The following is a 15,722-nucleotide window of genomic DNA, read 5'->3' as shown; positions in this document are numbered from 1 at the left end:
TGGCGGGGGGAGGCGCGGCCGGTGCCCCCGTGGGGTGGGTGCAGGTGCGCGCCGCCGCCGCCCTCCTCCCCCGGCCGGCCTGTCCTGCGGGGTCGCCGTGCCCCGGGGAGCGGAGCCTGCGGGCTTGGGGGAGGGGGGCTCTGCCTTTGACATGAAAAATCCCGGAGGAAGGCTTGGAGGGTTCCAAAGCCAGCCCCGGCTCGGCCCCCGTCGGATACAACAATGCCTTGGCGCTAGGCACTAGGCGTTGCGAGTCTCCATGGCGTGGGTATACTGCAAAAACCTTAAGTAAGTTGGGGAGGGGAATATTCAAGGTTCTGAAGCCACGTTTCGGAAGTGATGTTCACGCCGTATTTTCTTTGCCCAGACCTCACCTTTAAGCATTCTGTCACTGAACATTGAAAATAGCCCGCTCGTCCAGAAGCAAGCAGATTCCCCTTCTCTCGAAAATCACTATCCCAAGAAGAAATGTTTTCAGCGAAACCTTCTTCCCAGGTTAACTGCTGGCAGTGAATATTACCTTCCCATGCTCCCTCATGTTGTCTAGTACCATATTTTGAAGTGCTCAGAAGTACCGTGGAAGAGGGTGGGAAGGCTGAATTTGGGTGGTTTTGCTGGTGTCATGTTGTGCTGGTGCTGTTTCCTCTGGTGGTGCTTGCTGCTGTCATGTTGTCAACTGCTTTTTAGCATATGATCTTAATCTAGCTTGTGGGGTATTGCAGAGTGCAAGTGCTTCGTCAGTTGTACCACTCCCTACGCCCCCAAGTCTTTTGGGGTAGTTTTGAAGTTACTATAATGCCTCCTCATCTCTCTGTTTAAAGCATGTACAAGTGTCACTGCCCTTCCTTTGTTAATTGAAAACTGTGTTTTGTCTACAAAGAAGAATACAATAGTTGGCTTCATGATCTGAGTAATTTTAAGAGCGTCATGTGTACTGGGAGTCCTTGCCAGGATCTGCTCTTGCTCTGCCTCTTTGTAGGTGTGTGTATTTTGCAATAGGGGAGCAAGTATCTTGCCTCTTTTGCATCATTAATTGAGATGGGGGTGGAATACAGAGCTGATTAGCTGCAAAATTCTAAGGAATAGCTTGGAGGAAAGGAAAAATGGCAAAAAGCTTACTGAATGCAATGGCAGTCTTCTCTTCTTCCTCCTCCTCTGCTGCAATCCTTACCTGACCCTGATGCTGCAGCAGAGAGCTGGCCTGCTGTTGCTTCTCCCGAGTGTGTGTAGAGCAGGTAGGAGGGAGCAAAATGAAATTGTGCTTCACAGGTCACCGGCAGGTTGCACAAGTTGCTGTCATCTCTCTTTCCCCCTTTCCCCCCCCGCCTTTATTTTTTTGGTAGCTGTGTTAACCTCAGTCTTTAAAAGTTTTAAGTCCAGTTGCATTTCAGACAGCTAAACTGATTTTTTCATTAAATTCTCAAAAAAAAGACTTTAGATTATATTTCGTGAAATGCCTTTGGATACTTCTGTAATAACTTCAGTTTCTTGGGGGGGAAGCTTTTTTTTTTTTTGTGTGTGTGTCTTTCTGACAAGAGAGCTTGTTTTCACAATCTGGATCACTTGGAAATAATTCCAGATACTAGTTCAGTCTAAAAAAAAAACCTTATTACAGGATTATAGGATTACTGATGACACCTAAGATTGACATGTTCAGTCAGTGGATTCTTTAATTAGAATCAGCTGTACAATAGGTGTGTGCTTTATAAAGGACATATTTGCATTCATTCTAAATCCCAGGCTGCAATTTTGCAACTTCTTTGTATTTATCTGATAATTTATGACTTAGGTAAAGGGACAAGCCTTGACTAGAGATGGCTTTTCATGTTTAAAAGGTAATGTGTTGTACTTAACCCTCCGAATGCTTATAGTCTGCAGCTTTTCAGTAGCAGACTTGTTAACAGATTACCAGGAATATAGTGCAACCAAACTTTCTCAAATGTTTGTATTTTCAAAATAAGATATCATAGAGTATAGGAGCTGAAGTCTGACTTAGAAAGAGCTTAATGACTGTTGCCATAAAACTTGTAAGTGGTCCTGTGCACTTAGCAGTCTGGAAAATCTAATCTGTGATTGGATAGGCACTGTTGCGCATTTGATTAAAAGTTATTTAATGACAAGGGGAGGAAAATTAATAAATAGACATGAGCGCCTGCTGTTAATTTGTGATCACTCTTAAAAATTGGTTTTTCCTCAAAATCTGTTTGGGTAAGCATCGCACTTTTTATATTAAATGAAGTATAACCACCTTTTTGTGGTTTTGGTGATACTAAGTTCTAAAGTTAGAAACGTGAATGTCACTTGGAACTTATGTGTGTCCTCTTATGTTTAGTATGGAAAGTTTGTTTTGTCTTTACACAGTCACTCAGCCTGTATACGTATATACCTCTGTATTGCCAATCTTGGATCAATCTGTCCTGACTTGGTATGTGAGAGACCTGTTTAACTTACGGCTCCAGGATCTCTTAGCTGAATTACATTACCAGCAAAGATGTTTGTTATTAAGAGGTTATTCTGAACTTTATGTATGGTAGAACTTTTCTGTCAGTTGTGGAGGTCAGGGTGCTACTTTTCAAGTACATACCAGTCAAAGTGGCAGAATAACAGAAACTCCTAAGTTGTCATAAACCAATTACAAAATTGGATCAGATGAGCTTTGTGTGGCTTTCTAAAGCAGAATGAACTTGGATTCAGTTGGAAGGTGTGAATTTAAGATGTCTTCATTTTCCCTGTTGAAATAGCCTGCCCTGCGTGTTGGAAACTCTGTCTTCCTGCTGATACACTCAACTAGTGTTGATTTAGTAGGCACTAGTATGCAAGAGGTTGTATTACACGTAGGGAGTTCTAAGTAAATAAGTGAAAATGTAGTTCTCAATGTATATTGCTGTGAAATTCCTGTACCAAGCAGCAGACTTTACATGAAGATACAGGTTTATGCTCACCTTTTGCCACAATCACTGGCCAATAAAAATTCCCGTAACCCACAAGTTACAGTGTTTATACTGCAGTGTTCATCGGTGTCCAGGTGCTTGGAACAGACCCTGCACTGTGTGTTCTGGAATGTAATGGAAGTGATGTGGTTGCTTGTATGAAATCTAATACAACAGTACTGCAGTAGGTTTAAAAATGAGGCAAGTACGTCTGACTCAGCAAATGCAGTGTTCAGCATTTAATTAAGTACTGACTGTCTTCATGAAGACCCAGAGTAGAACAGCCTAACTAAAAAAACTTTTAAACTTAAAAGTAGCTTTCTAAGAATATGGGGCTTTATACATAGCTGCAGAGAACTTCCAAATCTATAGGCAGAGCGTATAAAGTAGTCTCAATGTGAGTGAGCCTCCACTATATATAGAGAGTTCTGCTTTGTTGTGTTACTGTATTTTTCAGTGTCAGAGTTGTGAGAGAATCTGTAGGGTTCATAATACCATGGAAACTTTTTCTTCCCTGTGTCTGTCTACATTTTGCAGCTACAGTGTTATTTTGGAATTATTTGAAAACAGTGAATATAAACAATGCTGTTAGGGAAAGAATGGCTTTTGCTAGCTGGATAAAACTGTTTGTTTACAGACATTGTTTTCTGTGTATTTCAAGTATTTGTGATAACTGTTAACAAATATAACTTGCATGAGTACAAACTTGAAGCAAGAAAGAGGATCCAATTCAGGTAGATCAAGAGAGTTCAGTATGAGAGCCAATTAAACATCCATGGCCTGCATTTGAATCAAGAACGTGTCTTTTCGTTCTGGCACTCAGTTGAACTTCCATATTTATAAATCTGAAAATGCCTAAGCTTCAATCAGACCTCAAGAATGACAAATTCATAAAGTGGATTCATTAATATTTTTGTTATTTGGGTATAGAAGAATTTTATTCACCGATAACCAGCTGCTTTTTGGTTACTAATCCTGTTGTGTAGGTGTAGTAATCTGTGAAATGTGATATAGAGTTTATATTTAAAGAGATTTCTAAGGGGGTAGAGGGAGGAAAAACTATGGGACCAGAAGCGTTTTTTTTTTATTAATTCTCTTCATAGTTGCAGAGGAATCTTTTGAACAAGTTGAAAATAATTTAAATTGCTGCATCAATTCAGTGGTTTGTTTTTTTTCTTCCTATTAATCATGTTTAAAACTTAGGTAAATTACAGAAATGCAAGATGACTTGAATAAATGAATAAAAATGAGGTCCAAGGCTTGTATAATCATAGATATTATAGTCAGTTATAGGCTGCTTGCCATGACTTTATAAATGTAGTTTCAGATTAACTCAGTTTTAGCTTTCGCTGCGAAACTGGTGAATCTTCTACTTTACAAGACAACCCATTTATTGAAAATTTTCAATAAAATGTTGATCTCTTACTGAAAAATTTATTTAAATAAAATGTTGATCTCTTACTGAAAAATTTTCCACTTCTGTTTTTTATTTATTTTTCTTTGATTTGAAGTAGTTGTACAATTCTGTTGATGTCTTCAAAAGTTCTCCCTCATATTTCATGGCAGAAAACCCTAATACCTCAAATATATTTATTTATTTATTGGGTACCTACTGTCTTAGTTTAATTTATGTAGCTTTTTTTAATACAATTTTTTCATATATTGTCCTGCAGGATGAATAAACTCCTGATCAAGATGTTCTTTCAGGTTTCTTAGATAAGTTTTTATAGCCACTGAATTTTCTATTGGAGTAATCTATTCCATAATAAGTAAACAAAATTCTTTGTTAAACTGTGAGTCACTGAAACATATTTTGTCAATATGACTTAATGATATATGTCTTAATGCTGACAGTATATTTATTTATGACTCCTGGTAATTCATTTTCATTTCTGTTTTTAAGAGTTTGTATCAAAAATGTGTGCCTTAGAATAAGTGACTTTGTGATTCCTTTCTGTATTGTAGGGTACCTAGGTGTTAATGAAAGATGTGCTCCTGGTAATTCAGTTCTGATATTTTGGTTTTGATTTTTCTGAGTTGTATAATCAACATATGGCATGGCACTTACAGCATGCTGTAATTAAATAAATAATAATAAATAATTAAGAAATTAATAATTTGCCTTTCATCAGTTGAGGATTTTTTTTGTTGTGGTGGGGTTTTTTTGTTTGTCTGGTTTGGTTTTTTTAGTGCATGTATAATCCATCCAGATAGTAATTTTCTTATACCAGTGAGTGTAGAAATGATTTGTAGGCAGCTTGTTTTGGAGAATATTTTCAGATCTCTGGCTGAAAGAAAATTGTCCAACAAATCAGTGGCAGGTTAAGGGTTGGGGTGATGGAATTTAGAAAAACTAAATCCAATGAATGTTATGAGAAGTGGAAGGATTTATGATGACTTGTTTGGTAGGGGGTGGGAATTGGTGAACATTTTATACAATCTCACAAAGATTTTTGCATACTGCAGCATTTACAGTGTGAATGCATGTCTGAATGTGTTCTGTTTCTTTTTACTACTTCAGCATTAAGATTTTTGCATACTGCAGCATCTACAGTGTGAATGCATGTCTGAATGTGTTCTGTTTCTTTTTACGACTTCAGCATTAACTGTATTCTTTCCTTGCCTCTTCTTTTTTCTTTTTAAAGGTTGCAACAAACTTTCTTATAAGGATGTACCAGTATCATCACAAATGACTCCTTTCTACCTTTCCTTAATGGTGAAGTAGTTGGAAGCTTTGGTCAGCAGATATTTCCCAGCCTTTTCTGACTCCTCAGGATGGATATTTTTGAGACGCATGCAAGCAGTGTATGGAATCCTTCGATTTGTGTTTGAGGTGTGAACAATCTCTGAAAGATCTGCTAAAAGGATAAGGAGGAACCTCTATGGGTAACCCTTGGCTGGAAACAATTACTGGTCAACCATGGTAAAACTTGCCAACCCTCTTTATACGGAGTGGATTCTTGAAGCTATACAAAAAGTTAAAAAGCAAAAGCAAAGGCCGTCTGAAGAGAGAATATGTCATGCTGTTTGTGCTTCCCATGGATTAGATAAGAAGACTGTTTCGGAACAGTTGGAACTTAGCGTTCAAGATGGTTCTATTCTTAAAGTTACCAACAAAGGCCTTGCATCCTACAAGGACCCAGATAATCCTGGACGGTTTTCATCTATTAAACCTGGCACTATTCCTAAATCAGTTAAGGGATCTAGAGGAGCTTGTAATGAGCTTCGTAATGTGGATTGGAATAAACTTTTGAGAAGAGCAATCGAAGGGCTTCAAGAACCAAATGGCTCCTCCCTGAAAAATATAGAGAAGTATTTGAGAAGTCAAAATGACCTAGCAAATATTTTCAACAATCCTGCCTTTCAGCAGAGGTTGCGTCTGGGGGCCAAGCGTGCTGTGAACAATGGGAGATTACTGAAGGATGGACCTCAGTATAGAGTGAATTATGGCAGTTTGGAAAGCAAAGGAGCACCAAAATACTCCAGCACTTTCCCTGCTTCTCTTCCACCCGTCAGCCTTTTACCCCATGAAAAAGACCAGGTAAGTCTAAAAATGAGAGCAAATGTAGTAATGCAAAAATTATTCATGTTGTTCTTTATTTACCTCATTCAGAAATAAAGAAGAAAAAGAACCATTATTTACTCTTTTAGATGTATGTAAGTGAGGATGCATGTCAAAGATCCAGGCAGAATCCGTTCTGGGAAGGAAGTTTACTTAGCTCCCGATGTTCTGCCATTCTGTGTTGGATAGTTTGCTCTTTGGATTTTCAGTAGATAAACAGAGCAGCAGGGAGGAGTACAGCTGTATGCTTTCTTCTAGGTCTGAGATTGTTCTATCCTTGCCTGACAGATTGGTGTTGCTGAAATCTGCAGTGTGATTTGATGGTGGCCTTTTACATTTATTTTGCGCTTGGATGTACTGATTTTTGTTGTCGTTTCAACACCGTCTGAAATACTACCAGTAGAACTCATTGATATTTAAGACTGTTAGAATTAGGATTTTAAAAGATATTTGTATGTAGATACTTAGCTTTAAAAGTATAATTAACAGGAACTGGAGTTAATGTAAATATTCTAGGAACATAAGTGAAGGTGTCAGAGTGACAAATTGAACTAAACTGCAGAATCCTCCTATCTCAGTTTTGTTGGACTTCATGCATGGGTTTATTTTTGTTATTACTTGGGCCTTGTTTTCAGGTCAATTATTCACAGAGTTTAAGCCTTGAGGGAGAAAGGTGTGTCAATTAGTGTTTTGTTTATGAAAGGATAGTGTCAAAGACATGTCTGTAGGCATTCTTTGATCATTCCCCACTTAGCATGGTGAAACCTGTTTTGAATTTTCAGTGTACATGGCGGGTGGGGGGAAGCTACCTGTTCTACTTGAATTGAGTCATTTAGAACATTTGATGGTTTGGTGTTTTGGTTTTTTGGCTTCTCAGCGATAAAAGTTTGACAGTTCTTTTTGGCATGGAATAACACAACATTGCCGTTGTACACGTGCCATTAGTGTCACCTAGAATCTGCATGATGGTTTTCACTTACCTTTTTTCTTCAGCTGATTGTAAGGCGCTGGAGGGTGGAGAGTAGGAAGTGATTGTGTTTGAAATATTTGGTGAGGTCTACAAGAACAGCTGCTTGTGAAACTGTCAGAGGTGACACTACAAATGTTGGTATCTGTAGGTTGATTTTTTGTGAGCTTCTCTAAATATATGTTAAATACAGTTGCTTTTATGTGGATATCTATCTATTTCTGTCAAATTGGATTTCTTAGGTATTTGAAGGATGCGTGGGGCTTCATGTCCAATATGGAATGGAAATTCAGGAGTGTTGTTTACTGTGTGATTGCTGCTGTAGCCATACACCATAAAGATTTAATTGCTGGTAGAAATAAAGCTGTCTTGTCTAAGTACTCTCAGAGATTGTTCTGTAATTCTGATACTCTAGTGGCATGAAAAATTTGAAGGCTGGAGTACTGAGTAACCAAAATAGTTTAATACTGTGATACTTCATGTGAATTCTGTGGAAACAAACATCTCCCTAGTTAGGCTACCTACTGGGACTGGCATTCATTGCAAGGGACGTGAGTTGGGTCACGGTGCTGAAAAAGCCGTTACTGCCATTCTGAAATACTGGTATAAGGATAAATCTGTCTTTTAGAAGTTAGCCAAACAAATCTGTTCTCTAGCAAGTGCTTTGGCAAGAAGTAAGCTTTCATTTGGGTGCCTCAAAATTAGCAGTGTGACTTGCGTGTTTAAAAACTGTTCAGCACACACTTTTTCCTGACAAAAATAGTTTTGATGCAAGGTTGGCAAATCAGTGGTTGGATATCAGTGTAGTGCACTGCTTAGTTGTACTAGTTATGGCACAGGTTACTGGGCACATCATATGTAGACTTTGTTTAAATATGGGACTTTTGCTTATCTTCAAGCTGCATGGCTTTAAATACACCTAAAGAATAGTTCTGAAAGTAATTGTAAATCGGTGTCCATTATTGGGACTGCATGTTCATTTGAAATTGACGGCGATTCATGAATAAGCTGAACAACACGGTTAGGCTATTTTTATTGGAAGTATTTAAGTGGCAGTATGGGCATGTCAAGATTATTTATTGAATTTTACACAACAAAATGCAGCCAACTGGCATCTCTCAGGAATGGCTAGTCTTTGAAGAGACCGATGTGTTTTAAAGTTTCTTTGGCTGTTTATATAGCTAGCAGAAGTAAGCTGTTGCTTTTTTGTTTGGGTGGCTCTGTTTGTTTGTTTGGGGTTTTTTTTGTTGTTGTTGTTTGTTTGTTTTTAAATACTCGAGGTGAAGTTCAAGTATCTCTCTGACTTTCCGTGAGGAGAAGAAACAACAGGAGGATGTGCAGAAATCTGTTTAGGTGACTGGAAGTTTTGAGTAATTTTTACTTTTTAAATGCATAACTAATGTCTCATCAGGATGAGGCAGTTAAAAGATTTAGTGTGTTAGAAGTGCATCAGAGCTCTCTCTTTGGCAATCTGAACTTTCACACTCCTAGTACCAAATGCAGACTCAGAACCTTTCTTCCTGAGTGAGCAAAAGGTGATCAGAAGAGATAAAGTACTGACTGCGTGTGGGTGGTGTGTGTTGAGTTTTAGGGTTGGTCTTTTGTTGTGTTTTTTTGGTGTTTTTTGTTATGGTGTGGGTGTGTTTTGTTTTTTCCTTTCCCACCCTCCCCTCCAAAGGCATCAGAGTGTCTGATGCACTGAAAAGACAGATAGTATTGCAACACAGTGCCACTGAAGTTAGTATTGCAGACGTGGAGACTTGACTGTGTTATGAGGGTGTTGAGCGTTACGCATCCGATGATACACTTCTGTGGAACAGGGAGGTGGAAGTGCTGAATTTTCCTCTTGGTGGAGATGATACGGAGCTGCTTCTCTTGTCTTCATATTGACTGCATGATCCAATGCAGCTAGATGTAGTCCTTTTGTCTTAGCTGTAGAATAAGTGCAGTTAGTTACAGAAATATAGCTTGTGTTACTGTGTTTCCTTCTATTATCCATAGGACACGTTTGTGTAAAATTGATATGTTTCCTTCAAGCATTATCCTGACTCTTCTGGATCTGGGCAAAGGTGTGTCAACTCCAGGTTACAGGAAGAGAAAATAGGCAGTGCAGCTATTGAAATGTTCTTTTCCTCCACCTTTTTCCATTCCATAGTGTGTTGCTTTTTGACTTGTGTATGAAGAGATCCAAGCACAAGGCTTATAGGAAGGACAGATTCCACTGCAAGGTCAGTAGCTGTCATCAGTTGTATGGTTTCTAGCCTGTACATCATATAAAGCGTAATGAGTGGTATAAATTATGTTGCAAAAGGAAATCCCAGTTATCCTAAGTGTTCTGTTGTTACATTAAGGTAGATACTTGCTTGATCTGGACAGATGACTTGAATCAAAGCACTTCAAAAGATGCCTGTTTTAAAGTGTTAAGTTAGTGTGTTAAAGGATCAGCCAGCCGGCTTAAAAATAAAGGGAAACTGAAAACAGTGGTGTCCTTTAGCATGAAGGATCAGCCAGCCGGCTTAAAAATAAAGGGAAACTGAAAACAGTGGTGTCCTTTAGGATGAAGACTTGTTGTGGTTTTTTTTTTTTTTTCTTTCCTGCAAATAAAAACCAAAACCCACACACAAGGAAGCAGAAAAAGAAGGAAATTTGTTAGCAGTTTGATCTTGTGCATATCACTATGTTGCAGTGCGTAGTTACTTTTAACAACTTCACTGCTCTTGTATGTTCTTCCTTATGTTCAGAGTCTCACCCAGCATCTTCTGAAAAGGGCTGTATGAGTAAGTTAATCAGAAAATGCAGTGTAGAAACTAATACCTTAGTAGGAAAGGTGTGAACGGAGAGGGAAATCAACCTGAACACATTGAGTGATACTTAGCTTTTTGATAAGCTTTTGATGCATTAAAATACACTTCTGGAAATGCAGCAGTAAAGTGGTAATTAAAAATTATGGTTAGTCTTTAAATGGGTATTTAATTTATCTTTAATGATGTCAACTGTAGAATGGGAACATTGATGATGTTTTCTGTGCACGCATGTGCTGTGTTGTTCCTTGTTTTCCTTGTCACTTGGCCAAACACTAGGAAGGTTTTGCAGTTTGGGAACTGCATGAAACCACCTAGGTCGTAGGAGTTAGCCATCTCCAGAGCACAAATAGTGTGTGAACCCAAAGAAGCAGATGTTTGTAGGCTGCAGACAGCTCTTTATTTACTTACTTTTAAACATGATTTGAAATGGTAAATCCAGCTTTAAAAGGTGAAGAGGCAATGGCCAATGTAACATTTTCAGAGGACTGTGGGAGTGTGTGGTATATCTCAGTGGTTACATCGTTGTGATGTTCAGAATAATTACTACTTAAGAGTATATTTTGAAAGATGCAGTGTAAATAGAGATGACTTGATCCATACTGTGTTTTCTTCGTTCTCTTGAACACTGTCTTGAACAGCTCAGCAACTGTATTAATAGTTGTTTCCATCTGATTCTTGGCATGACAATTTTTATTAATCCCCCTTTCACTTTCAGTTTGTCTTTCTAAGCTGACTTCAATGCAAAACCAAACTTGTTTTATTAATTTTTCGTACTCTGAACTTCTAATTCTGTTCTCGCTGGCCTGCGTACATTTAGCTTTTCAAAGTATAACTTGGCATGGCTTGAATTTCAGTTTTCTGGTATGTAGTTTGTGCCAGTGCAGACACTGGGTGTTCCTCCTTCTGTCTTTCAGGCAAAGGGCCAATCTATAGAGAATCACTTTCTTGGCATCCAGGCTCCTCCCTGCTCAGTTTTTCAGCTTCCTGCCTTCCTGTGGGTAGGCAACAAGATATTATTGGCTGAGTCTTCTTTGTTTGCTCTACCTTTTTCCTTCTGGCCCCTTTAGACTTTCTACTGAGTAGAAACAGAAAAGTTAGGAAGAAAGAAAGTGCCGCACGATTTACACATAAGGGGATATTCGTAATGCCTAATTTTGGAGTTAGCATTATGTGTAGTCTGCTCTTGAGGGTGAGCCTGAGCACCAAAACGCAGTGATAGGTAAGTTTAAGAGTCTCTGCAGTGCTACAGTTGAAGAGACTGTAGATGGGTATGAAAAAAAGAAAAAGGAAATCCAGGCTTGACCTTTGTCAGTCCATAAAATACTATTGACTTTAGAGACAACCTGTGTTTCTCCCCTCAAAACATCTTCATAATGACAAAAGACTGAGGAATGTTAGAGTTACTTGACAAACACTAACTCTCATGTTTGTGCTTCTCATTATCTCAATTCACAAGATACCTTTATTTCTTGGAAGGGTGGCCTGTACCTCAGTATGTGTAGCTCTTGTCCTTGAAATTCTGGGATGATTGCGAGGTCCTGCTGCTCTCTCACAGTTCTCTGCTGTCCTTGTAGCTTCTGAAATGCTAAAAGTACCAACTCTTGCATAAGGCAAGTGAACACTTAAAAATGGATCCTATTCATGCTTGAGATACTGGAGCTTACTAGAAATTGACGAACGACTTACCACATCTTTTGAGCATTTAAAACTGAAAGGGAAAAATCTGGTCATCCTATATTGTGCAGAAGCAGCTCATACCACTGTAGAAAGATACATTGTGCTTTTGCAGCTTTTTTGTATTTTGCGATTCAGCATATTTGGATCAAACCAAGAAGTATGCTTGTAGAAGTTTTCTTGAATTGTATGGTGAGAGGGAAATGAAAAACTTATTTCCTCAGTTAAATTGTTTTGCTCCTTCATAAGGTGGGGTGGGTTGGGGGTAGGTTCTAATTTCTGATGTCAGTGACTTCAGACAGGTCAACAGAACTGTCAGGGAAGACTCTACTCATCCTTTTTGCCCAAGATGGATATTTTGGAACGTAATTCTGTGTCTTGTGCTCATGATGCCAAACCCTTCTACTGAAAGCTGTTTAATCCTAAGGCTTGCTAAAATTTGATTCTCTTGGTAGTTTCTCTTCAAAATTAATTGGTGTGATGTATTGCAGTGAGCCCTGTATTGGAACTGACAGCAGTGAGTTAGAGAAATCCTGTGTAGTTCCAGCAGTTCTGTTTGTGTTTGTTCATCTGTGCTATTTTCTGTGAACTCTTCTGTCTTAACTGGGAGTGACATTTGATTCCTAAGCTACAGTTAGAGGTTTTACTCCTTGCATTTCTCCTCCCAAGATTAATTTTTCTGTAATTACTCAGTACATGGATGTCTCCTTTGTCAAGATGCCTTCTAGAATATAGAAATAGCTGAAGTCTGTCTTAGATACAAGGAGAACTACCTTGCATATTTCCGCAGTGCTGTATCTTTACCTGTCTTAAGTGTCTTTCCTCTTCTATGTTCAAAAGTAGTGATAGTCTTGAGTGTTTTTTCTGTGGCGGTTGAAATGCAATAACAATTCTATGTTTTTTCTTGTTGCAGGAACTTTGTTATAAAGCAGGTGATGAAGAACTTTGATAGCTTGCATTTGAGGTTTTCTCCTGTTTTTTGACAGATGATTTTTTTTTTTTTTCCTCAAAGATTGCCAGGTGTGGATCAACCACTAATCAACTGCAGCTTTCCAGTTTGTTGGTTGGAAATGGCAAAAGACTCTCACTAGCATTGAGAAAGGAATTACTCAATTGGTGTAAAAGTCTTCCTGGTCACTTTGAATCCATTTATGGTCCTATTAGCATCTTCTTTCGAAGGAAAACTTTCTTCTCTGTATTCAGGGCTGTATTTGCCTGGGTTTAAGGACAAACTCATAATTCCTAACATTGTGAGGGCCTGTTCTGAGGCAGGGCACTAAGACTTTGTGGCACCAAAACAAGAGAGTTGCAGTTGTGTACCAGAATGACACTATTAGGGCTTAGATTGTGACTGCAGAATTTTGAGGATGACACTCATCAAATCATGCACCACTTAGCTGACAGATCCATTGCTGACCTTTGTGGTTAACTGATAAGAGACAAACAAACTTTTAAACTAGTTTGATTTCTTTCAGGTTTTGCTGTAGAGATGTCATATAAGGAAAAAGTCCTTGGGAGGAGGGAAACTGTGGACTCGTAAATTGTCAACTCTTGTGTCTTGTATGTGCAGTAATTGACATGTACGTGCAGGAATCTCTGCTTTTTCAAGTGTTTTGGCTCTAGATGGGTAGAGTCTCATTTATCTCCCCTTGTGGTTGTGGTGGTACAGCCCATCAGTTACCAACTAACGCGGCACTAGGTGGAGTAGGCTTGAGACTTCTTTTTTTAATTACAAGCAGGACTCTGGCACAGGAGAAAAGCTGTGTATGATCTCAGCAAAGTTGTCTGGGAGGCATGGCTGATGTTTCCTCATCTAGGAAGAATCTTTAATATAAGCAAGGGCTAGCATAAACTGTGATACGTTTGCCACACATTTTTCATATGCTCTCCAGCATTTGATTTCATCACCAGTAGTGTTTTGAAGTTGGCTTCAATTTCACAGCTCTGTTTTTTTCCCAAATGGTGAAAATGGCTGACTGTAGTTCTAGGAATTAATTTTTATGTAATGTCCATGTATCCGTGGCAACATTAACTAGCAGTGTTTGTGTTTGGCTCAGTAGGAGACAAATGTCAGTGGCACTTGTGTTTCAGGCACTGAGTACACATAGTTCTTAACTAAAGAATAAGTAGTTACAAGTAACAATTGTAAGGAGTATAGTCAAGATCAAATTACTGTAGATGTGTAGACTTTTTTTGTCTTTGTAGGACTGTAGTACTAAAGCACCTCTTTCAGCACTATTGGGTGTTTATAGTGAAAATGGATACTGCTATTTCTCAGGTGGCAAAAGGATGAGAAGTCACTGACACAAGTTTGCAGCAAGGGGAATTCCAGATAAAGGATTTTCCTCCTTCATCTATAGTGAGGATGGAGAGGCACAGAACAGGCTGTTGGGGTGACTGTGGAATCTCCATCCTCAGAAGTGGTCAGAGCTTAACTAGGCAAGAACTTTAGCAACCTGAGGGAACATTTGAGTCTGAGTGGTAGGTTGGGGTATATGCTGCAGAGGTCTCTCCCAGCCTAGAGTATTCTCTTTTGACTTGAATTGAAAGCTTGTCTGCTTCTTCTAACTGTCGGCTAATAAACCAGAAAGTATAGTTTCTTTATGTAAGACTGTGATAATAAAGATTTGCAGACAGCTGCATAAAATAGCCAAAGTGTAAGCTAAAGAAATTTGAAGAGGGGTGGAAGCTTCATCTGGGAAAGCCATTGCTGGAGAACTTGAACTGTATTTATTTTATTTTATTTGTGCACTGTGTTTAAAAAAAATCAAAAACAAACAAACAAAAACAACGACAAAACCCAACAGTGAGTAGCTGCCTATCTTGCAGGCATGTTTTCAGCTTTTCAGGAGAGAGTTTCAGAGATCTTTTCAGATCTGAGCGTGTGATAGATGGTAGGAGTCCTTTATTTGGAATAATAAACCACTGGAGGAATCTTCCCCTATGTTCCCAACTTCCTATACCTCTCTGAATTCAAGAAGATACCTCATTTCTGCCTAGGATTTTAAGGAAATAATTGAACCTGCTGTTCAGCCCAGGATTGACAGATCTTGTTTTATGTCTCCTAGTGGTGGCAGAGGGGTGTACTGGAATTCTGTTTGACCACCTCTCTTTCTTACGGATATCTCTACCTTCTTAAGTAACACTTTCAACATGTTTATAAGTCACCTTCAGCCTGTTATGGAAAAGGTATTGATAATTTTCAGAGTTAGACTAGAAATAAAACTGATTTCTATGTTTTTATGTTAATAAACCTGCAGGAGTTGACTTTATTTGAGAAAGTGACTTTGACACCTGCAGCTCCATTCTGCCCAAGAAAAAAAGAACACCCGGGATGTTCAAGCTTCATTGTGTGAACATGTCATATTTCATTTTCTGTATGTAGTTCTAAACAGAACTGCCCACAGTCTGTGACATGAAACTGAATCCTAATGATTTATATTATTTCTTTCTCAGTATTGTGTTTGGATGTATTTTGAAGAGACCTCTGAAAGATAGGTTTTCTAGAGAAGGGCTACTGATATGAGTGAGGCAAGCTTTTTCCCTTTCCTGATCTCTGGTGGTAAAATTCTAATTTGCTTGATATTTGTTATTACAAATGAATTTCAGATTTTCTTAGAAGGTTTATATGGAATTTGCCCAGGGAAGTTGTGGATGCCCCATCCCTGGAAGTGTTCAAGGCCAGGCTGGATGGGGCCTTGAGCAACCTGCTCTAGTGGGAGGTGTCCCTGCCCATGGCAGGGGAGTTGGAACTCGATCATCTTTGAGGTCCCTTCCAACCCTAA

The 15,722-nt window shown here is 38.8% G+C and overlaps 1 protein-coding gene across 3 annotated transcripts in view; it reads left to right on the top strand.

Annotated features, from left to right (window-relative positions):
- The window catches only part of KAT6B (K(lysine) acetyltransferase 6B), a 105,928-nt gene that overhangs the window by 2,027 nt on the left and 88,179 nt on the right, over nucleotides 1-15,722 (top strand). For all 3 annotated transcript variants that reach the window (XM_014956326.1, XM_014956325.1, XM_014956327.1), the window contains exon 2: nucleotides 5,576-6,471. In XM_014956326.1, coding sequence (XP_014811812.1) covers nucleotides 5,851-6,471 — 621 coding nt within the window. In that variant the 5' untranslated portion in view covers nucleotides 5,576-5,850. The remainder of the gene's footprint in view (nucleotides 1-5,575; nucleotides 6,472-15,722) is intronic.

This window comes from Calidris pugnax, unplaced genomic scaffold, assembly GCF_001431845.1.
Source record: "Calidris pugnax isolate Ruff unplaced genomic scaffold, ASM143184v1 scaffold196, whole genome shotgun sequence".
NCBI lineage: Eukaryota > Metazoa > Chordata > Aves > Charadriiformes > Scolopacidae > Calidris > Calidris pugnax.
The sequence above is the reverse complement of the archived record's forward strand: the minus strand, read 5'-3'. Positions and strand labels throughout refer to the sequence as shown.